The sequence below is a fragment of the Natrix helvetica genome, assembly GCF_964273705.1.
Source record: "Natrix helvetica genome assembly, chromosome: 10".
Lineage (NCBI taxonomy): Eukaryota > Metazoa > Chordata > Lepidosauria > Squamata > Natricidae > Natrix > Natrix helvetica.
Genome location: NC_138561.1, coordinates 17,834,043 through 17,855,413, shown reverse-complemented (window position 1 = coordinate 17,855,413; position 21,371 = coordinate 17,834,043). Strand labels below are relative to the sequence as shown.

Sequence of the window (21,371 nt, the reverse complement as noted above, 5' to 3'; positions counted from 1 at the left end):
TCCTCCTTCCTTCCCCCTTTTCTCTCCTTCCTTCTTCCTTTTCTCTCCCTTCCTTCCTTCCTGTCTGTCCTCCCTTCCTTTTGCGAACCATCTTTTTCTGCTATGCAGAAGTCGGGCTGCCATGCATTTATTAAATTACCCTGTTGAAACATGAGTGAACGAAGGATGAAAGTACTCTATATCCCCAAACGCTCCTAGATGGTTAATGCTTTAATTTAATGCTTTTCTAACTTGCCAACTTTAAGAATTTTCCAGCTCCATGTCCTTCCCCTTCCAGGGAACAAGCGAGGTTGAGAAATCACTCGGCTGAACTACAATTCCCGACATGCCTATCGCCTGGGCAAAGCTGGGTCGCCATTGCCTTGGAAACCGGGCCTGCTAGGCCTCGCTAGGCCGCTGGGGGGAGGGGGGGAGGGGGCAGGGGAACGGCACTCTCCGCCCCCGGAAGAGGAGGAGCCCGAGTGGGCGGGACCGGCTGCCCCCTTTACCGCCGATTTCCGCCCGCCCCTTCCTCAGGGTCGCAGCCGCTCCGTGAGGAGAGCTACGAGGCCGGCCTGTCTCGAGGGGCGCCTGGGCAGCCCCAACGGGTGAGCAGCGAGGAAGGGCGGCCATGGCCTCGGGAGGGAGGAGGAGAGGGGGGCACTGGGCAGGCACGAGCGCCTGGGAGGGAAGAGGCCGGAGGGGGTACGCAGAGGGGCGGTTGACTGGATGGCGCGAGCTGGATGGGGAGAGGAGGAAGCAGGCCTCGCCAGGGAGTTGGCCTAGAATGGAATGCTTTCTCCACCGAGTTTGCATCTGTTTGTTGAGAGAGAGAGAGAGAGAGAGAGAGAGAGAGAGAGAGAGAGAGAGAGAGAGATGAAAAACAAGAGGTGTGTGTGTATTTATATGTGTATGTATGTAAAAAGAGAATGTGTGTGTGTTTATAGGAATATGTAAAAAAACGGGTGGGTATTTACGTATGGGAATATATAAAAAACAACGTGTGTGTTTATGTAAAGGGATATATAAAAGAAAGTGGGTATTTATAGGAATATATAAAAATCACGTGTGTGTATGTTTATAGTGAGGGATATACTGCATATACAAAAGAGTGTTTGTGTATATATAGGAATATATAAAAAAACGTGTGTGTGTTTGTATAGTGAGGGATATACTGTATGTACAAAAGAGAATGTGTGTGTGTGTATAGGAATATACAAAAAGAACCTGTGTGTGTATAGTGAGGGATATACTGCATATATAAAAGTGTGTGTGTATAGGAATATGTAAAAAGAATGTGTGTGTATGTTTGTTTATGTATAAGGATATATATTTATATATATGAAAGACTGTGTGTGTAGGAATAGGTAAAAAGAATGTGTGTGTATGTGTTTGTATAGTGAGGGATATACTGCATATATAAAAGAGTGTGGGTGTATAGGAGCATGTAAAAAGAATGTGTGTGTGTTTATGTATAGGGAGATTATATATATATGTATGTATGTATGTATGTATGTATATATGTATATATGTGCAGGTCTTGGCATGTTCAGGTCTTTTCCCGTGTAAGATTGACAGTATCTTGGCCACGTTTCGACGAGGTCCCACTCGTTATCTTCAGGCTGGTGGCTTCGTGCTTGTGCGAACAAAGCGTGATCGGAGCTGCCGTTTTTCTATAAATATAGGTGGGGTTATGTGGAATGTTGGCTTTGTTGCTTTAAACGGATTGGTTGGCTGTGTTGTCACATCTGATTGGTTGATGGAATTGATGTTTGGTGAAGGTGATAGTAATGGCGTCCTGTGTTGTTTTGGGTCTGGTGTCGGTTTTTGTGACTGGGACTCGTTTATTGACTAGAGCTGGGTTCCCGATGTCTGGTAGGCGGGAGGTATCATCACGTTTATTCATGTTGTGGGAGTGTTTCTCTATTTCAGTGGCTTCCATAATTATTCTCTTGTTGAAGTGTTCAGTTTTGGAAAGTATGTGTAGGAATATATTTAAAAAGAGAACGTATGTGTGTGTTTGGGTTAATCTTGTCTGAGTTCTCCATTCACTTTGTATGCTGTAGTTATTGAGTGAGTGTGTGTGTATACATATAACATATTTACTCAATATGTGTGTCCGTATGTGTGCATATATCTCTCAAGCTTCCTCTTTCTGCTATGTCTTCCAAGATGGACAGTGATTAAAATGTATATGTATTTATATGTTAGGATATGTATGTAGATAGCATATCGGTACACACATGTACACTCAATAAATAGGGTGTAGAAACTGTATGGAGAGTGCATACACATGATATATGCATATATAGCAGGAGAGAGTGGGAGGGAGGACTAGCTAGGCTACATATAAATGCAACAGCAGAGAGGCATCTTGGACAAATAACTCAAATTTTAGTCTTTAATATATACACTGATTGGTATAAATTGTAAAGATATAACTTTGTATTCTTTTACTTTGTTTATGAGAGAAAATGTATTTGCTTATTTTTTCTTATATTTCTTAATTTATCCATCACATTGTTTACCTCATTGTTGGTCTGATGTTATCTTGGAGTTCACCTATGCTCCTCTGGGTGCTAATTGCTGGTGGGGAAGCAATCAGCACCCAGAGGAGCATAGATTAACTCCAAGATTAACATCAAACCAACAAGGGAATTAAAAATACCCCTATCAAGAAACTGCCAAACAAGCCAACGGGAAACAGCCCAACCAAAGAACCTCTAAAACCAGCCTTTACCAACACTGACAGGGCAAGCCACAGGAATATAAACTGAAAGCAAACCCAACTCCTTACTAGCACTGATGATGTTACCTAGTTTGGGTAATCAGATGTCTGCACGAAGAGAAACAAGCTCACAGAGAGCCTCCAGGAGCCCCCAAAATGTAATCTGCATTGCTGTAGGTTCTCATTCCATGGAAAAGGATAAACTGATAGAAACTCAACTAGAGGATTAGTGATTTCCCATCCCCATTTTCATTGTAATCTTCCTTTATTGCTATATTTAATGGGATTGTATTATGCACTTATTGTAGGAAAAGGAATGCTCTAAGCAGCTTGAAAACCTGTGTTGAGAAGCTGAGGACACTTTTTTGTATATAGGCTTTTAGCAATAAATAAATCAACTTAATTGAATCTTCACATGTAGAATTATGCACCTGACACCTCACCATGTGTTTGTGCAAAACCTTCAAAATATTCTCACCATGTCACCTTTATTTACACTTCATTGTATTTTTCCACTAGTATATATAATTACGTTGAACAGGTAGTCCATAATTATATATATGGTTGTGGCAAAATTCTCTAGTGAAACATATTGAGTTTGTGATGTTCCTGATCTGATGTCCTTTATCTGCGCTCTAGACTCACTGAGATGGAAGCAAGTTAAGTTTGCTGCACATTCATCTATTTTGGGGGTTACAGTAACTCCAAGAATATTTAGCACAAGGGATATTATGGCTTCTGAGCAGAGCAAACAACCTTTCCAAATATATCAAGCTAGGAATACACCATAAGGGAAAGGCAAAAATATAATTTAGCTGTCACATCAGCCTTGTAAATTATGCCCTCAAAAATTAATAACCTGGTACAAAAACAAAAAAGTGGCAGACAGAAATGGAGAATTCTACCTGATGTCCCCCAGTTGTTTTAGACTTTATGACCCAGACAAAGAATTGTAGAAATGGTAGCATGAGATATGTAGAAGGCACCAGATTTCTTATCTCTCCTGTAGGAAAAATGTTCATTATGGACAAGTCCATTTTACCCTATACTCTGTTGCTGTTTGGCATTCTACCATAACAAGGTAAGGGCAATCAAGGGGAAATATTTAAAGCATTTGTATCCAGTGAACGTGTTACTTTCATGAAGCAAAGCAACATTTTTAAGGGACTCAAATGTTTTCACTTTTTCACTTTTTTGTTTTTTTAAGTAACGCAGTAGTTTTGAAAAAAACCGCAACTTGCTTATTACTCTGAATGTTTTCAGATGTAAATTTTCTTCTGGGAATATTTCCAAACTAATTTTTTTAATAACAAGATTTTCTTTTTTAAATTTAGAAAGTAAAATGTCTTCATGGCCCAAAGTAACCACAGATCAAGCACAAACACCCGATCCTGAAAAAAGGTAAAAACACAATGATCCATACTCTTTCCTCTGGTTTTTTTAAAAAAATCTCAGTCCCTATCTTTCTCTCCCCCTCCCTCCCTCCCCCCTCTCTCCCTCCCTCTTTCTTAAATTTATATATTTACAATATATAAATTTCAGTTCAGAAGTTTAACTCTTAAATCTTCCTTTAAAAATTGCAACCTATACTTGATGGCTACAAACTAAATACTGTACATGGATCTTTGCATTTAGTAATGTAACATATAATCTGACTTAACCACTGAAAATTCTTTGTGAAAATTTAGCATTTTGTGTGTTACATATTTGTTTTTTGTTTTTCAGTTCATGTGAATAAATACATAAACCAGAAATTGTGCATCACATCTAAACCTATCCTCTTAGTTTACTTGCTTGCTTGCTTATTTATTTATTCATTCAATTTGTATGGCTGCCAATCTCAACAAATTATTCTGGGCTCCCTGTTCCCAAGCAAGTTGGTATTTCTAATTTGGTACCAACACTTTGGCTTACACTTTTGTTTTTCAATCCGGATTCCAGTTCAGCTGAATCAAGAGTTATCAAAGACTTGTGTTGCTGTGTCCCACTCTTCATGACCCTATGGATTATAGCACTCCAGGCAGTGGTGGGATTCAAATAAGTTAAATAAGTTAACAACCGGTTCTCTGTCCTAATGTCCAGCTGGGTAGGCGGGGCTCGGTGGTCATGTGACCGTGTGGGCGTGGCCGCCTCAACATCGCTCAGATTGATGGGCACTTCGCCTTAGCTGCTACGATGTAATAAGGGTTAACCGGAGAGGCAGTTTCTGTAAGCAGAGCAATAAAGATGAGGCTAGAAACAACAGAATGTTTTCTTCCTGCCTTCCTTACAGGATTAGCCCTGTAAAGGGGGGGAAAACAAAATGAGATTTCTTCCAACAACCACTTCTCCGAACTGCTTAAAAAGTTAACAACCAATTCACCCAAATAGGTGCGCGCTGGCTGAATCCCACCACTGACTCCAGGCCCCCACCTCATCCTCCAGTATCTCCTGGAGTTTGTCCAAATTCATGTCCATTATGTCAATGATACTAACCATCTCATCCTCTCCTTTTCCTTCTGCCTTCAATCTTTCCTAAAATCAAAGTCTTTTCCAATGAATCTTCTCATTTGGTGGCCCTGGTATTTAAGTTCCAGTATCTGTTCTGTTGCTTACCAATAACAAAACCTTTATCAACAAAACACTGGAGAAAATGACAGCATGGACTGGTTGGTTTTTTAAACCAGTGACACTCAATTCAAGAGTTCTCAAAGAATTGTGTTTGAGATAAAGTTAGAGGAGAATTTCTATAAATTGCCTTGAGCTTTTATAGAGCAGGTGAGATACAAATGCGATAAATAACACAATCAAAATGTTTGGCAGGGAAATGGTTTCAAAGCAATATGGCCACCTAGGTAATTAATCTGGCTGCCTCATTAAGTCAGATTGTTGTTTACACTGATGGGCAGCAGCTGTTCTTAGTTTTTAGACGAGTCTTTTTTCCCCAGAATTTCTGAAAATGGCAGATTTTGACCCTGAAACATTTACATGCCAAGATACCCAGCTTTACAGAAATTACCCGGGGTCTATAGTTACTGTCTGTATGTTGACATTTTCATATCATAATGTGATATGAATATAATATGGAAAAATAGGTGCTAGGACTACCAATAGTAATATAGATCTAAAGTTTGGCAAATGATGTTTGTTTTTATGGAATATTTCTTGGCTACTACTTCATCTGCAGGTTCTCTACAATGTCAGGTCTAGATTGTTTCTACCCCAATTACTGGTAGTCCTTGACTTACAATAGTTTGCTTAGTGACCAAAGTTACAACGGCCCCGGGAATAAAGTGACATTTTTCACATTTATGACCGTTGCAGCATCTCCATGGTCACGTGATTTCCACTTGGATGTTTGACAATTGACTCACATTTATGACCGTTGCAGGGTCCCGGGGACATACGATCCACTTTTACAACCTTCTGACAAGCAAAGTCAATGGGGAAACCAGATTCGCTTAACAAATGTGTTACTAATTTAGCAACTGCAGTGATCCCCTTAACAAATGTGGCAAGAAAAGTCGTCAAATGGGGCAAAATGACTTCTCACTTTGCAACATAAATGTTGGGCTCCATTGTGGTCGTACATTGAGGACTACCTGTAAAATAGGAATGCTTTTTTTTTTTTTTTTAGGGTAAAGAATTCAAACTCTACGTAGCTCCACAAAAGTGTCTGGCTGTAATAAACTCAGTCTTGGGTTTCGTGCTTGCATCTTTGTTGGCATTTACACCCTTCAAATCTCGCTCAAGGGTTTAATGTGCTGCATCTCGTATTCATAGTTAATCAGTGCAACCAAATTCAGTTTTTATCTGCGCCTAAGAAATAGTTAACAGTAAATGAGGCAAGACCAGGCAGCTGTTGTCCTTATGCTGCCTTTGCTCCTTGACAGATCTTTCCAGACTCTACATCTGCCAGCCAGTTTGAAAGGGGGGGGGGTTGTGTGTGTTTTGTTTTAATTGGTTTCTCTCTCCGTATCTCGGTGGGTCCAAAGCCAGCAACTTAAGCAAAAAAATGTTTAGAATAATTAGATTGTTTAGCTGATCTGAAAGGAGGGAAAATTTGGCAGAACAAAAACCTCCGTTATCTGTTATATGGCTTTGAGATTTAAAAAAATACTTCTCAGCGTTGCGTTTAAAGGAAATAAATCACGCTGCAATTTTCATCACCACTCCAATTTATTTTTTTCTTTTAATCCTCTTAAGCCTTTGCAAGTCTAGCCTGTCCTTTTTTGTTTGATCTGATGTCACCAAACTCCAGGTGGCTTTGGATGGTTCACTATATATCAAAACAATATTTTAAAAAACCCATGTAGCCAAAACAAAGAAGAGCAAAACCAGCCTCGTATGAAGAAAAGAAGAACAAATGGCAAAGTCAGCAACCCAATAAAAAATCTCACCAGCAACTGACCTCCAACCAAGGAGCACTCAATTGGTCCTTGCGCAGTTACGTGTGTACCTACTGTGGCCATTTCTTGATCAGTAGTCCCTGTTCATAATCGCTGATGCCTTGGTCACCACCCGTTTGAGACATTGCACTGTGTTCTACCTGGGTCTGTCCTTAAAGACCACTCAGAAATGGTAGCTGGTCCATCATCTAGCAGCATGAGATCTTATGGGTGTACCTCATGTTGCTCAGGTTCAGTCTGTCTTAAACCTTTTTAAGATACAGTTCACATTCAGAGAAAAATCAGTACTTTTAACAATGATGTTGACTACGTTTAACTTTGGTATAAATTAATTATTTTTTTCTTTTGGGGTCCAGGCAGAGACCAGGGTGGATTCCTCGACTTCTGGAGTAAGTAATTATATTAACATTTCTATGGTTGATTGAAAGCCAGTACTGCCCATAACAGCATAATAAGGTTCTTGGCTGGGTCAGTAGATGGATGGATGGATGGATGGATAGATGATAGATAGATAGATAGATAGATGATAGATAGATAGATAGATAGATAGATAGATAGATAGATAGATGATAGATAGATAGATAGATAGATAGATCTAAAAGCGGATTCCAAATCCCCCAAAATGATTGTCTTGCCATTATGTAGTTCAAAAGTTTGTTTATGCTCAAATTCTTTTGGCAATCCTTAACACACATTCCTTGCTCCTTCTAGCATAAATCCTTACAAATCCATTCAGAAGAGTTCTTACTCTCCCCCAGATAGTTATCCGAAGGATCATGAGGATGGTAACAGGTGAGAAGGATTTTTTCCCCTTCCAAGCTTGTTTTCGGTTATAACCTGAAGTAAAGGCACAGGACGAATAATAACCGATGGAATCAAATAATTATGTATTTATTCTGCACTCCTGAAATAATGCAGCTCCATGCCTTTTTTTTTTAATGTAAACCAGTTCTTAGCATTTGTTCAACTTGAGGTTTGTGATATTTTGCTTAGGAGTTTACACTAGTGTGTTTTTGGCTTAAAGCTTTGAAGAACTTTTTGGGCAGCAGTATCATCCATCAACAGAGAATGAAGATAATTATGAGAGACACCAGTACCCTCAGAAAGGTAAGAGTTACTTGAAATTAAAGCTACATTAAGAATGTGCTTGCTCCTCCAAATTCTTTCGCATCAGTTTTGCATTTCAGTCCCGTTGGGTTCTCTGACAGTTAAAGAAATATCAGACGTATTTGCTTCCAAGTGGAGTTTTCTTTAGTAAAGTTTTATTGAAACAAATGGGGTAGAGCTATAGGAACTGCAGCAACTGAACATTTTTCTGTTTAGTACCAATTTATCCCAAACACATAGCTTTCCCATAGGGAGACTGGTCTTTTCTGTGGAGTCCTTAGTGCTCTCTGAGCTTGGTTGTTTGCTTAAGGTCATTTCAGTACCCAACTTGGTAACATCATCAGTGCTGGTGAGTGTGGAGTTTCCTCCCTGTTTATATACAGTGGCTTGCCCTGCCAGTGTTGGTGGGAGTGTGGCTTTCCTCTTGGCAGATCTATATATACTCACAGAAGTGAGTACACCCCCTCACATTTTATAAATATTTAAGTATATTTTTTCATGTGACAACACTGAAGAAATGATACTTGGCTACAATGTAAAGTAGTGAGTATACAGCTTGTATAACAGTGTAAATGTACTGTCCCCTCAAAATCTCAACATGCAGCCATTAATGTCTAAACTGCTAGCAAGATATCCTTAAATATTTACAAAATGTGAGGGTGTACTCACTTCTGTGATATACTCTATCTCTATCTATCTATCTATCTATCTATCTATCTATCTATCTATCTATCTATATGATCAATTAGAGGTCAGCCCATTTAGAGCTTCTGCAGAAGTTTTTCCATGTTTTCCATCTTAAAATGGTGAGAAATTATGACGACAGAATGTGTGTCGAATCTTGGAGGTTTCTGCCTTCCTCCAGACCAATTTTAAAAAACAAGGTGTATCCCCCCCTCTAATCTGTCTTCTCTCTCTCCCTCTCTCCCTCTCCCTCCCTATTATCTCTTCCTCAATCTGATTATCTGCTTATATATTTAGATGACAGCCACACCAAGGATGCTCATCGCGACAAGTTGTACCTGCAGTTTTACCAGCAGATAGAGAAGGAATACAACAGAGAGAGACCCTCGGACTGTGTCATCGTTTCCATCAGCAAGGATCAAGCGTAGGTCTTTTTTTTAAAAAAAAGATGTGGTTCCTGATGCTTCACTGAACTTTCAGCGAACAGTTCCCCATTTAATTTCACTTTTAGCAATACGGTGAAGTCTTTTTAGAGATCTTGATTTTCCTGTTTTGTTTTTGGAGTGACAAAAGAGCCAGGATGGCGGCACATGACTGTACTGCATGACCGAGCAACCGAAATATATCTCTAAATGTAGCATCGTCATTTGCATGGAGAAAAGTTTCCTCCACTCCACCTCATTTGTCTCATAAACGCCTGTTATTAATACTGTCCCAGAATAAGTCTCTAGAGCATAGGTGGATCAATTAGGGCACCTTTGCGACCTGTGGACTTTTAACTCCCAGAATTCCTGAGCCAGCATATCACCTGTGAGATTTCCTGCCCGTTCACATCCATTTAAATCAAGATCTGCCTCTCCTATTTGCCTAGGAAATATTCTAACTGCTCGTACATATGGATTATCATTTGGTGTTTTTTAAAAAAAACATTTTAATGCGGTCCCTCGTTCTTCTTTGCCAGGGTATAACTTGAATGCCAACATAAGTAGTATGGGTAGTGGTACTGAGCATTCTTTAGGATGAAAATTTGTGGTTAATCTCTGCCCATAAATGAATCCAATTGAAAAAGTGTAATTTTGATGTTGGCCCTATGGAAATTTATAATAATTAGCCACAGCATCACCCCTCCGTTCCTTTCAGTTGATTTTGAATGCCATGAAATTCACCGAGGGTCATTAAATTCAGCGTTCGGTGTCGAGCATTTCATCTTAATACTTAAAATAACTATTATTATTTCTCTTACGCAGTTCCTGGGGAAAAAAAGGCCCCCATAATTTGCAGATTTTCACACAAAAGTGCTTAGCATCTCTAAAATGCACTGAGGAAAAAAAAAATTCCCCTTGAAGACTTTCCAATATAAAAACACACATCAGTTGAAAGCAAACATGCTACCTCCAACTTTGCTTAACCTCGAACCTTTGGGAGTTTCACGTGCTTTAATTAGACTTTTGTTACCCTTTTGTCATTTCCCTCCCAATTCTTGTAGCATGACCTTAACCAGGACTTCTTAATTTGCCTTCTCACTGTTCTCCACACAACATCAAGTACATGATCAATAGTAAATAGCAGTCATCCAAAACGACACTTGAAGACTGCATTGTTTTTCTTGTAAAAAACATTTCCGTCATCTTTTTCCCGTTTCCCATCCAGTCAAAGTGGGAATTTAAAAAAAGAACCTTGCCTTTTCATCTGTTTGCTCTTGTCACAGCAAGCGTGCTAGATAAACTGGAGACGGTGATTATTCACCTCAGGCTAAACTTTTTCATGCAGTCTTCGGAGCTCCTTTGCCCATTTTCTCTTTCTGCTTCTATAAACATCACCACTAAATGTTTGTCCATAATTAATCTCACGTGTTCGTATCCTCAGATGAGATGTTAATGCTGCTATTTAAAATATTCTCATATCCTTAGAATAAGTTTTGAGAATAAAACTTTGGGTTTGGCAAAATGCAAAAAGTGGCTTTTTTCGCTCCCGGTAAAAAAAACATCATTCTTATTCCAGAAAGGGCCTATTAAAACATGGCATATAAAATGGCTATGACGCATAGGTAAAATTGCCAGTTACTTGAAATGGTTGACTGCCATTTCATCTAATTAGATAAATTAGATCTAATTACATAAATTTGGGCATCTGTGCCTATGGAATTTTCCATAAAATAAAATTGCAGCCTCAAAAAATGTGAGTTTCTATCCAGAAAGAACATGAAAGCCTGGTTGAATTAAGCCATTCTGTAAAAGTGCCAGTACATGTAAAGCATTTATAAAATCTAAATAAGGTGCTCGTTTTAAAAAGTTGCTTTGTAGTGGAGTATCTGCTCCTTCACATCTGTTTACTTTTAAACTATTTCAAATCTGAGAAAAGAAACCAGAGTTCTGTTGGGCTGCTCTTTGAGACTCCCAATTGCCATTATTAAATAATTTCCACGTGTGCATATTTCTAAAGATCACTTTAGATTCCAAAATCTCATTTGCGTATGTTAACCAAATATTTCACAAGCAGTTTCTCATAGATACACACCTGAGGTTGCCTTGGAATTGTTGTTGAAATGGAAGCAACTTAAATATTCTATGTCCTTATGCAATTCAATCACCCCAAAGTGTTTGTGAGATTTAAGGCCAGGTAGCTACAATCCAGTCCAGTTAAGGGAGCTTAACTTATGTGAAAGTTCATTTAAACAATGGCTTCACCAGTCACTTGAGGTTCTTCTCTGTATACCTGGACGTTTTATGACTGCTTAAATCTACATTTCATAAAGCAAGGACCCCCTCAGTATATTCAGTGAATTTTCTTGCCCGCACAAAAAAAAATCCCCTTACTAAGGACGCTGGCACTAATAATATATTTTCTGAATTACTTGTAAAATAACCTACTTCTTTGTTTTTTTTTCTTTTTCTTTTTCTTTTGTTTGTTTGTTTTTTCCTTCAAGGGAATATTCAACAGCCATAGGCCATCGGTTGCAGGATCATGGCCTTGTGGTGGAAATGATATACCTTACTTCTGAATCAGGTCTCACACGTGCCCTCCAAGAAGTTAAAAACGATGGTTCTCCATTTTGCGTTCTTGTTGAACCATCTAATGTAACACTTTCCTCATGCACCGTAATCATGCTTCATCAGACTATCAAAAGTAAGTTTAGCTTACCTTAAGAACTGGTCCCCGTTCAGAAAATGCTCTCTCTAGATCCATTCCTCCTCATATTAAAACACATCCTCTTTGAGACATGATTGAGCAGTAAAATAATGGATTAAGAATTCATAGTCGTACACCGCTACCGCACCTAACAAAATGTACTTCATCCGAAATTTACCTTTTGTAAGAACAGATGGTTTGTAGTAGCCCTTTTTTTCCTTGCATTTAAAAAGAACATGACAACGTCAAGTTACATCTCAAACTCCACTCTTCTTTCCAGAGGTGTGTTTTATAAAACTAGTCCCACTTAGGAAATTAATTCAACACACAAAGCAGCGGCGAGTTGAGTCACCCACGGACATGTCATAGAAACGGGCGTGTTTTATGTTGAATCTTGGCCATAACCACGTTCAGTTAAAAGTTTGGCGTCCGAAGGTAGCTTCGGTGGAAGGATGCGGCGGTTTTGTGTTTGGGTTGTTTTTTTGGGGGGGTGTCTGGATGTGACTTTTTAAAAAGCAAGGTGTCTCTCTTCTCTGTAGTCCACCGTAATATGCCCATGGAAGATGCCCTGGCTCTGATAGCTAAAGAGTTTGAGGAAATTTTTGCAGAGCATGAACAAGAGCAGCGCACAGAGATTTCCCACAAAGCAGCTGAATTGGCGGATGGCTTTCTAGAGCGGGAGCTTTATGAGAGCTACCATGTGCCTCTAGGCATTAGAAACCTCCTCTTTCTGTTAAGTGAGGGAAAGCATTTGTATATGGAAGAATTGAACACAATAAGTGACTACCTGAAGACCAGGAGAAATAAGCTTGAAGGTATTCATGTTTCCCCCCCATCCCTCTTTTCTTCCTCGACAATACCCTCTAAATCCCACCCACAATCTCAAAATAACCTTGTGGGGAAGGGGGGGGGAAATCCCATCCTCCCTCAAACCGGGGTGGGAGGGAAAAATCCACACTTCGTGCATGAACGCTAATATGGTTAAAAACGAGACTTTCTGGAGAGGGGCTGCAGCTTGATCACCCGTTATTTGTGGGTAACGGCTCTGCCTCTAGGAAGCGGGGTGGCCACTTAAAAGATGGATTCCCTGAGGTTGTCTGCATCTGTCCCCAGCTCATCTTTATCCCAGATTCCTTAACATTTCTCCTTTCTTTGCGCTTTCAAATAAAGTCCCTTCCAGGTGAGTAGGGAACTTGTCATCCCTATTCGCGGGCCATTGGGAGAAATGCCGCCTGTCCAGAGTGCATGGGATATATGGCTCTTTAAGGCAAAAAATGTTGTCTATTGTGGCTCAGATTGGAGAGCCTCTCCCTACTTTAGGAGTCCACAAAGCACCCTACTTGATGAGCCCCAAATTTGTCCCACGCCTCCCTCCCCCCCCCCAAAAAAAGTTGCTTTCATCCGGCTGTCGTAATAAAAGAGTAACATCCCCCCCCCTTCGCCTCTGTACCGCCGTCCGATAAGTCACATTTCACATGGCGAATGTCCATTGCGAGGTATAATTAGAGCAAGTGGAAAAAAAATATGTAACACTCGCGAAAAAAAGACACCCTCCCTAACTGCTTTCTATTATAAAAGCCAATAACACTACCAATGTACTACTTCAAATCACTTCCGTGACTCCTTATAAAAATGACTTTTCCCATCTCACATCCTTAAAATTTCCTAAGCCGCCTTATCCCTGCGTAAATGGACTGGCTGAAAAAAAAAAAAAGACATTAAATAGGCAGCCAGGCTGACTCCTTGGCTAGTGGCAAGTCTTGCTAATCGATTGTTTCCTTGGTAAATTTGGGCTGTCCTAATCCAGGTTTTGTTGCAGAAACGAATACTTTAGCCGCCGCAGGTGAAGACAGCGAGTATCCAAATGCCAGACCAAGTGGGAGTGCTCTCCCCCCGACGCTAAGCAAGCCACCACCTCTGCTGCCAACCCCTGGCCGAACTCCTGCCTTAGGGCCCTCTGGTGCGCCCTTGCCTAAGCCGGCCTTGTTGGGCAAAAGACCGTTGGGGGCTCTTCTTCCCACTCCAGGTTGGTCCATCAAAATAGAATATTATAGTGGTGGCATGGAAGACCATTGTTGTTTCGAGAGTTTAGTGACCTCTTTGGTTTTATCCAATTAAATATCCTTATCCTAAGGCTATTAACCCACGTGGAAGGGCTGTGTAATATTATCCTTCTCGTCTCTCCTATTACCTTTTCCTATTTGTATCTTATGATTTATCACTTTGTTGTTTGTATGTGTGCTGAGAGTTTATGCAGCGGAAACAAATTCCTTATATTTCCAATCACACTTGGCCAATAAAGAACTATTCTGTTCTACTCTAGTCTAGTCTATTATGCTATTCTATTCCATGATTCTACTCTACTCTGTTATGCTATTCTATTCCATGATTCTACTCTACTCTGCTGTTCTATTCTATTCTATTCTATTCCATTCCATTCCATGATTCTACTGTACTCTAATCTGCTCTGCTCTGTTCTATTATGCTATTCTATTCCATGATTCTATTCTAATTATTCCACTCGATTCTCCTTCGTACTAAGAAAAATGTAAATGTTTAGAGCTAATTTTCTTGTTTGCTAAATAGGGGTTAAGACACCTGGGCTAGAAAGCAGGAAACTGGGAGTTCTAGTCCCTTCTTAGGTATGAAAGTCAGCTGGGTGACTTTGGGCCTGTCACTCATTCTCACCTGACCTATCTCACAGGGTGGTTGCAGTGTGGAGAATAGGAGGAAGAGGAAGGCATGTTAGATATGTTCGCCACCTTGTGTTATTTGTAATAAAAATACTAAAAAGAAATAAAGGTGAAGGTGAGAAGAAATTTTGACATAACTGCCAGTCTGTGAGAGTCTCAGGCTTTGGGTTCCCATTCCAGAGTCACGTGCCAGCTAGTCAAGGCCAGATCTTGCTGTTTCCTGATTATAAGCAGGGCCATGAAGTCCTGGGGTTACGTTTTGCTAAAAACCTTGGGATTGTTGCTGACGGTGGACAGTTTCTGAGCAGATTTCTAGCTCTGTGCACTGTGGAAATTGGCCATCCTTGGAATACCTTTACTATTAAGGAGCTCCTGACAGCAGAGATCTCAGTATCATCTTGCTTGGTATCTGTGCTTTCTGTTTTAGGCTTTTAAATTCGTCCGCTCGAGTTAATAATAAAGCTACAATTTCTTGATTCGCCAGTGTGCTTATTGTCTCTGGATCCACTTGCCTGGATACCGGATTATTGCCCTGTAACAGGTGGATGCTGGGGGGGGGGGTTCTTCTTTGAAAAGCATATATACCCTACCTTTTAAATATAATGATGCAGTATTTGTACTGCATCTGGTATGTCGATACTGCTAACTTCAGTGGTACCTCAGTACTCCGCTGCTTTGCAAGGCACCGCATTTGGTATTCAAGGAATTCTGATGCACACATTTTGTCTTGGTACTCAATCTAGAACTTGTCAATGCCGGCTGCCTTGTGACTCACTATATTATTCCTTATGGGAAACATTCATTTGGTACTCATCGCACCTCCCAGAAGCAGTTAACAATGAATACTGAGGTACCACTGTATCAGAACCAGTTAACAAGGAGTATGTCTGGGTTCCAAGTAATACACCCATAACAAACAGAACTCCAAGGCAGGTGGATTCCTCAAAGAACAGTTTTATTGGATCTATCATATTGGCTCAGGCTGGTGAAAACCGACTCTAAAGATTCCCGCGGTTTTCACCTAATTGAAAGTTTTCCCGTTTTCTCAAACAAACAGTCACGTGGTCCAATCGGTGCTGTCCAGTTGCTTGGTAACATTACCACTACTACTACTACTACTCTCTTCAGCCACCTGTTGGAATGTCCTTGGTTCCCAAGGGAAAGTCTTTTGTTTTGGCTACAAACCCCCAGCTTTCTCTTATTTCCCCCTCCCTAACCCTCACCGCCATTGTGGCAACACTGAAGCCTAAAAAGATGGCTTCGGTCAGGCCAACTTCAGAGTTGACAGAGTACTGAGGTACCACGGTATCCAAATCCTCTTTTCTGTTTTTCCTTCATAGCAGTGCTGCCTGGCCCGAAGGGGAAACCTCCCCCTCTTCTCACCAAGGTCATCAAAAGACCGATGCATATAGCTCCTCCGCATCTCCCCGCAAAGCGACCACTGCTCGGGGGCAGACCTGGCCTGCTACCTACACCTACCTACAGGTGAGAGCTGGGTGATGCCTCATGCCTAAGTCTGAAAGAAGATGATGATGTTGTTGTTGTCTTCCCCCATCCCCAATTCGTGGCTGTTTCCTCTATTCCTGTCGGTCTGGAGTTGCGTAGTAACAAGGGGCAGCAGGCTGGACCTGCATTTTGCTGTCCATCATTTGGCTAAGAAAGCTTCGGAAAGCCAACTGGTTTTGAGGTAGCTGACCCTTAGCAATTAAAAAAAAAAAAGAGCCATCCCCTAACCCCACCCCACCCTCATCTGCCAGTGTTTTTGAATGCCTCACTTTCCCAACTCATGGTGCTTTTAGTTCTCTTTCCTTACCTCCCCTGCAGACTTCCCAGGTGAGACTGTCTTCAACTCTGGCTGGATTCACCCCTGAACTTCGTCAAGGTTGGTTGAGTCCGCCCTAATCCCTGGGTTCGCCATCAGGCTAAGAAATAAGTCCTGGTTACAATAATATACGCATAAGCTGGGTTCAGGTGGTACGTCCTCTTGTGGCGTAGCTAATAGGACGAGCCTGGTTAGTCGATACACTTTTCCCAACTTTGCGCCTTGCCCCAGTTGACATGAGACTTGTGAGTTCAGCAGGAAAGCTGGCTGGGTGACTTTGGGCCAATCACCAGGAGACGGAGAGTTCTAGCCCTCCCTTAGGAAAGCCGGTTGGGTGACTGAGTCAGTCTACCTCACAGGGATGTTGTTGCGGGGAAAATAGGAGGTAGAGTAATAATTATGCTTGCCACCTCAAATTTATAAAAATAACACAAACTGGATTATAAATAAATAAGGATGCTCTATGGGCTAGAGAGAACAGAGATGCAGAAAAAGGAGTGTCATTTTATTCTATCTGCAAAATAAGGCAAAATAATATTTTTTCCTGTCTCTTGAGCATCCTTTCCAAGAAGTGTAAGAGCACCACACCCTAAAGCCAGCCAGCTCCTGTTCGAAGGACTTTGTGAGCTAAACAGGGGAAGAAGTATCAATCTTGCTGTTCTTCTTTTCACAGATGCTCAGCCAAGATCCACCCATCATCCATGGGCCTTTAAGCCAAAGTTCCTGACTTGAGACGATGCCTGAACTAATAAGGAACTAAATAAAGAGTTGTCCTAGATGGCAGCATTTCTCTTTTAACATCAAGCCGAGTTTGACAAATGTATGTTCCCACTCCCGGCTGCATTAAATGCATCTTATTTTCTGTTGTACACATTCCTAAGAACAACTTTTTTTTTTACTTAACACAATATAGATGTTTGTAGACAATGGATATTGTAGATTTCCAATGTTAACCTGTTCTCTAAAATCAATGTTGTTCAATAAATGACTTATTTCCACAGGCCCCCTTCCGATTTCTTTGCAATTCACACACCGCTTAAGCAATGATGATTGTTTAGCTATTGTAACACTTTTTTGTTGACTGTGCCACAGTTAAGTATAAATCACAGCATGCACAAGGCCAAGATTGCACGTTAAGCCCTACATAAGCAAGCTAGGTGCATAACATTATGTTCCCAATTTGTTCCTTGATGTCAGTTGCTTCTCAAATCAAGCCGAAGTCCTGTTGGATCCTTCCTAACTGCCCCAATTTAAATAGTCCAAATCATCTTGGTGATTTATTCTTGCATAGGAGAGCAACAATCACTTATTTTAACACTTTCCATTGTGCTTAAATAAGATGGAGTGGTTCCTACACAGATTGACAGGTAACAATGCACTTCCCAAAGTTGTTCTAAATTCCACTGTATCCTTATGGTACAGGTAGTCTTCGACTTACGACCATAATTGAGCCCCAAATTTCTGTTGCAAAGGGAGACTGGTTAGGTGAGTTATGCCCCATTTTTACGACTTTCTTGCCACGAGGAATCACTGCAGTTGTTAAGTTAGTGATACGGTTGTTAAGCGGATCTTGGCTTTCCCATTGGCTTTGTGGTCGAAGGGTCGCAAAACGGGATCAAATGACCCCGGGGCAGTGCAAAAATAAACAACATGCCAGTTGCCAATCATCTTGAATTTTAATCGTATGACCCTGGGGACGCCACAATGGTTGTAAGTCTGAAAAGTGGTCATAAGTCACTTTATCCTGTGCTGTTGTATCATTGAACTGTCACTAAATGAACTGTTGCAAGTGGAGGACTACCTGAGCAGATTGGGGCATCCATTTTAAGTTGCTATTTTTCGCTGTCATCTTTGAAGCGCTGTTTAACAAAAACATGAAATAACAGCATGCCGTGAAATATTTCTAGCTTGCTTTTCCAACATTAAAAGTAACATCCCCTGTTCGCAGGAGGGGTAATCATAAAATGAAAAAAAGGACATCCCCAAAGTTAGAGATAATCTGTTTAAAAGTAAATCTACTCTAAAAACCCAAAGCCGTTTAACATAATCAAAGGAATCACTGGCATAAAAGCAGATCTAAAAATTGCACGTACACAAGTATAGCAGAATCACAATTCCTGTGTCTATTCTGGAATTTTCTTGGGACGTCTTCTAGTCCAATCCCCTGCTCAGGCAAGAAACCCTCTACCAGTGATGGTTAACCTTTTTTGGTGCCGAGTGCCCAAAATGCTGCCCCCCCCTCCAGTGAATGCATGCGTGCGTGCCCCCACCCCCCCAAACGCAATGCAAGCATCCCCACGCAAGCACCCCATGCATGCGCCTGCGCATCCCCCTGCTCATGAGCCTTGGGCCCCGTTTTGGCTTCCAAAAGGAGGCTTTTCAGGACCAAAAACGGGCAGGGAACCCTCACAATCTCCAAGCAGGGGATTTCTCCCCAGTGTGCCCAGGCTTTCTTCTCCATTCTGATCTGGAAAGGCCCTGCGCATGAGTCCTGAAGATCAGCTGGCCGGCGGAGGCACGTGTGGTGGAGCTGGGCTGGGCAACGGCTGGCATGCCAACAGAGAGGGCTCTGCGTGCCACCTGTGGCACATGTGTCATAGGTTCGACTTCATGGCCCTATACCACTTCAGACAAATGGTTGTGCAACATCTTAAAAACTTCCAGTGTTGGAGCATTCACAACTTCTGGAGGCAAGTTGTTCCACTGGTTAATTCTTCTCGCTGTCAGGAAATTTCTCCTTACTTCTAGGTTGCTTCTCTCCTTGATTAGCTTCCACCCATCGCTTCTTGTCCTGAATTAAGAAACGCCACTAATTTGCAGACATGCGCCAACCAAAATAGTAAATTAATCCTTGTCTCTTGGATTTCTGTCCGCTAGGAAGCGTGTTTTTCACCAGAAGGGGGCGTCAGTTACCTGGAAAAAGTTGCTTTTCCTTGGAATTTATTTTTCTGAAGAAATAAAAAAAAGTGGACCAAAAGGCCTAATGCTGCTTTGCCGACAGTCACAGTACAATGATAGGCGAGCTTATGTTTAAAGCACACAAAGAAGAGGCCTTATTTATTTATTTATGGCTTGCAGCCATCTTAAATGGTATGTTTTTATTTTTTAGTTCGAAGCGATGCAAAAGAGCAGGTAAATACAGATGAAGTTACCAAAAAGTACATAATAATAATACATGGAACTGAGAAACTCCACTAATTTGCAAACGTGTGCCAAAATAGTAATCTTTTGCCTTGGAGAAAATATATATATTTAATCTTGGAAATAATTATACAAAAGTGTTGCTTTTTTTTAAAAAAAAAATCTTTTCCTATTTTAACAAAGAAAGGGCCATTTGCTTTGGAGCAAATATTCTACAGTTCAAATACGACTGCGAGATGTCAAAATGCAGCAGCAAAACCATCTATTTTCAGTAGAATAATTTTCCGCCCCTTTGCCAAAAACAAGGCAAATATTTTGCACTTCACTCTCAATCCTAACAAAAAATAAATAAAGAGACCAAGGCATCATCTCTGGAGACATTTGGAAGACAAGACAACTAAAAACTGATGGTCCCCAAGGAAATTGGTCTTCCTGTGTTTTTAAAGATACAACCAAACCTATAAAGGAAAATTATTTCTAGCTCAGGGCTAAAAGGAGGAGCCCTTGGTACTCCCTGAGCTCTGAAGCAGACGTTTCACCACTCAAACTAGGTAACGTCATCAGTGCTAGTAAGGAATGGGATTTGTTCTCAATTTATATTCTAGTGGCTTGCACCGTGGATGGTGTTTAGAGGTCCTTTGTTTAGAAGTCCAACAGCCCAACCAAATAACCTCTTAAGCTCACTGAGAGCAAGCCCCATTCAGTTAGAATATTTTGGACCTGTAATGCAACACCTAGGAAAATATAGGTCCAGGCAGAAGCAGAAGAAGAACATAATGGCTTCAAAATCTAAGAGATTAGTTTAGACCAGTGGTGGGCAACCTTTTTTTTCAACTGAGCCAAATCTCGCCAAAACCACGATTGAAATTTACTTTGAGAGCCACATTTTTAAAACCGAAAATACATAGGATGGTACACTGTTTTTAGTTTCAATTAAGTTTTTATTGAGAATATTCTGCATGCAAGTATCCACATAGGTCGGGAGGATACAAATAACACAACTAATAAAACAAAAACTTTAGAACGATATTATTTATCGATAACGTTAAATTCCGTAAAATTTGCCTTACAATGTAGAGAAAATTACATCCTGACATTGACTGACAAAGTCACAACCACTAATGTGAACATTGGCCTTGCATTTCCTTGGATAGTTTGAGTAAGTCAGGTTTGTATGTTGTTGTTTTTAATTTCATCTCTCTCTCCCACTTTCTTTCTTTTTTTCTTTTTCTTTCTCTCTCTGGCTCTTTGTCTCTCTCTCCCTCCCTCCCCCATCTCTGTCACTCTGTGTGTGTGTGTGTGTGTCTGTCTGTCTCTCACTCACTCTGTGTGTGTGTGTGTCTGTCTCTGTCTCTCCCTCTGTGTCTCTCCCCTCCCTTCCTCTCTCTCTGTCACTCTGTGTATGTGGGTGTGTCTGTCTCTCACTCATTCACTTAATCACTCACTCTGTGTGTGTGTCTCTGTCTGTCTCTCTGTCTCTCCCACCCTCCCCCTCTCTGTCTGTGTGTGTGTGTGTGTGTCTGTCAGTCTCTCTCTGATTCCCTCCCTCACTCCCTCTCTCTGTTCCTCTCTCTGTCTGTCTTTCTCACTCACACACACACACACACACACACACACACACTGTGGTCACCTTGTTGAGTGTTCCAATCACATTTGAAACACTCAACAACTGGCCTGCATTTATGGTATTGTGCAGCATT

At 40.9% G+C, this 21,371-nt stretch overlaps 1 protein-coding gene across 3 annotated transcripts; it reads left to right on the top strand.

The window, feature by feature from the left end:
* The first annotated feature begins 436 nt into the window (after window positions 1-436).
* Window positions 437-17,511, top strand: LOC309397176 (nuclear receptor coactivator 5-like). Of its 3 annotated transcripts, none has more exons than XM_081962968.1 (12): window positions 437-587; window positions 4,042-4,108; window positions 7,452-7,484; window positions 7,807-7,887; window positions 8,120-8,202; window positions 9,184-9,310; window positions 11,813-12,012; window positions 12,555-12,830; window positions 13,823-14,041; window positions 16,052-16,193; window positions 16,533-16,590; window positions 17,204-17,511. In XM_081962968.1, exons 2-11 carry the CDS (start codon window positions 4,050-4,052, stop codon window positions 16,543-16,545), a joined length of 1,233 nt encoding a protein of 410 aa, XP_081819094.1. In that variant the 5' UTR covers window positions 437-587; window positions 4,042-4,049; the 3' UTR covers window positions 16,546-16,590; window positions 17,204-17,511. The 3 variants fall into 3 exon arrangements, with proteins under 3 accessions (XP_081819094.1, XP_081819093.1, XP_081819095.1); XM_081962967.1 differs by having other exon boundaries at window positions 16,049-16,193; XM_081962969.1 differs by having other exon boundaries at window positions 438-587; window positions 13,835-14,041; window positions 16,049-16,193.
* The last annotated feature ends 3,860 nt before the right edge of the window (window positions 17,512-21,371 follow it).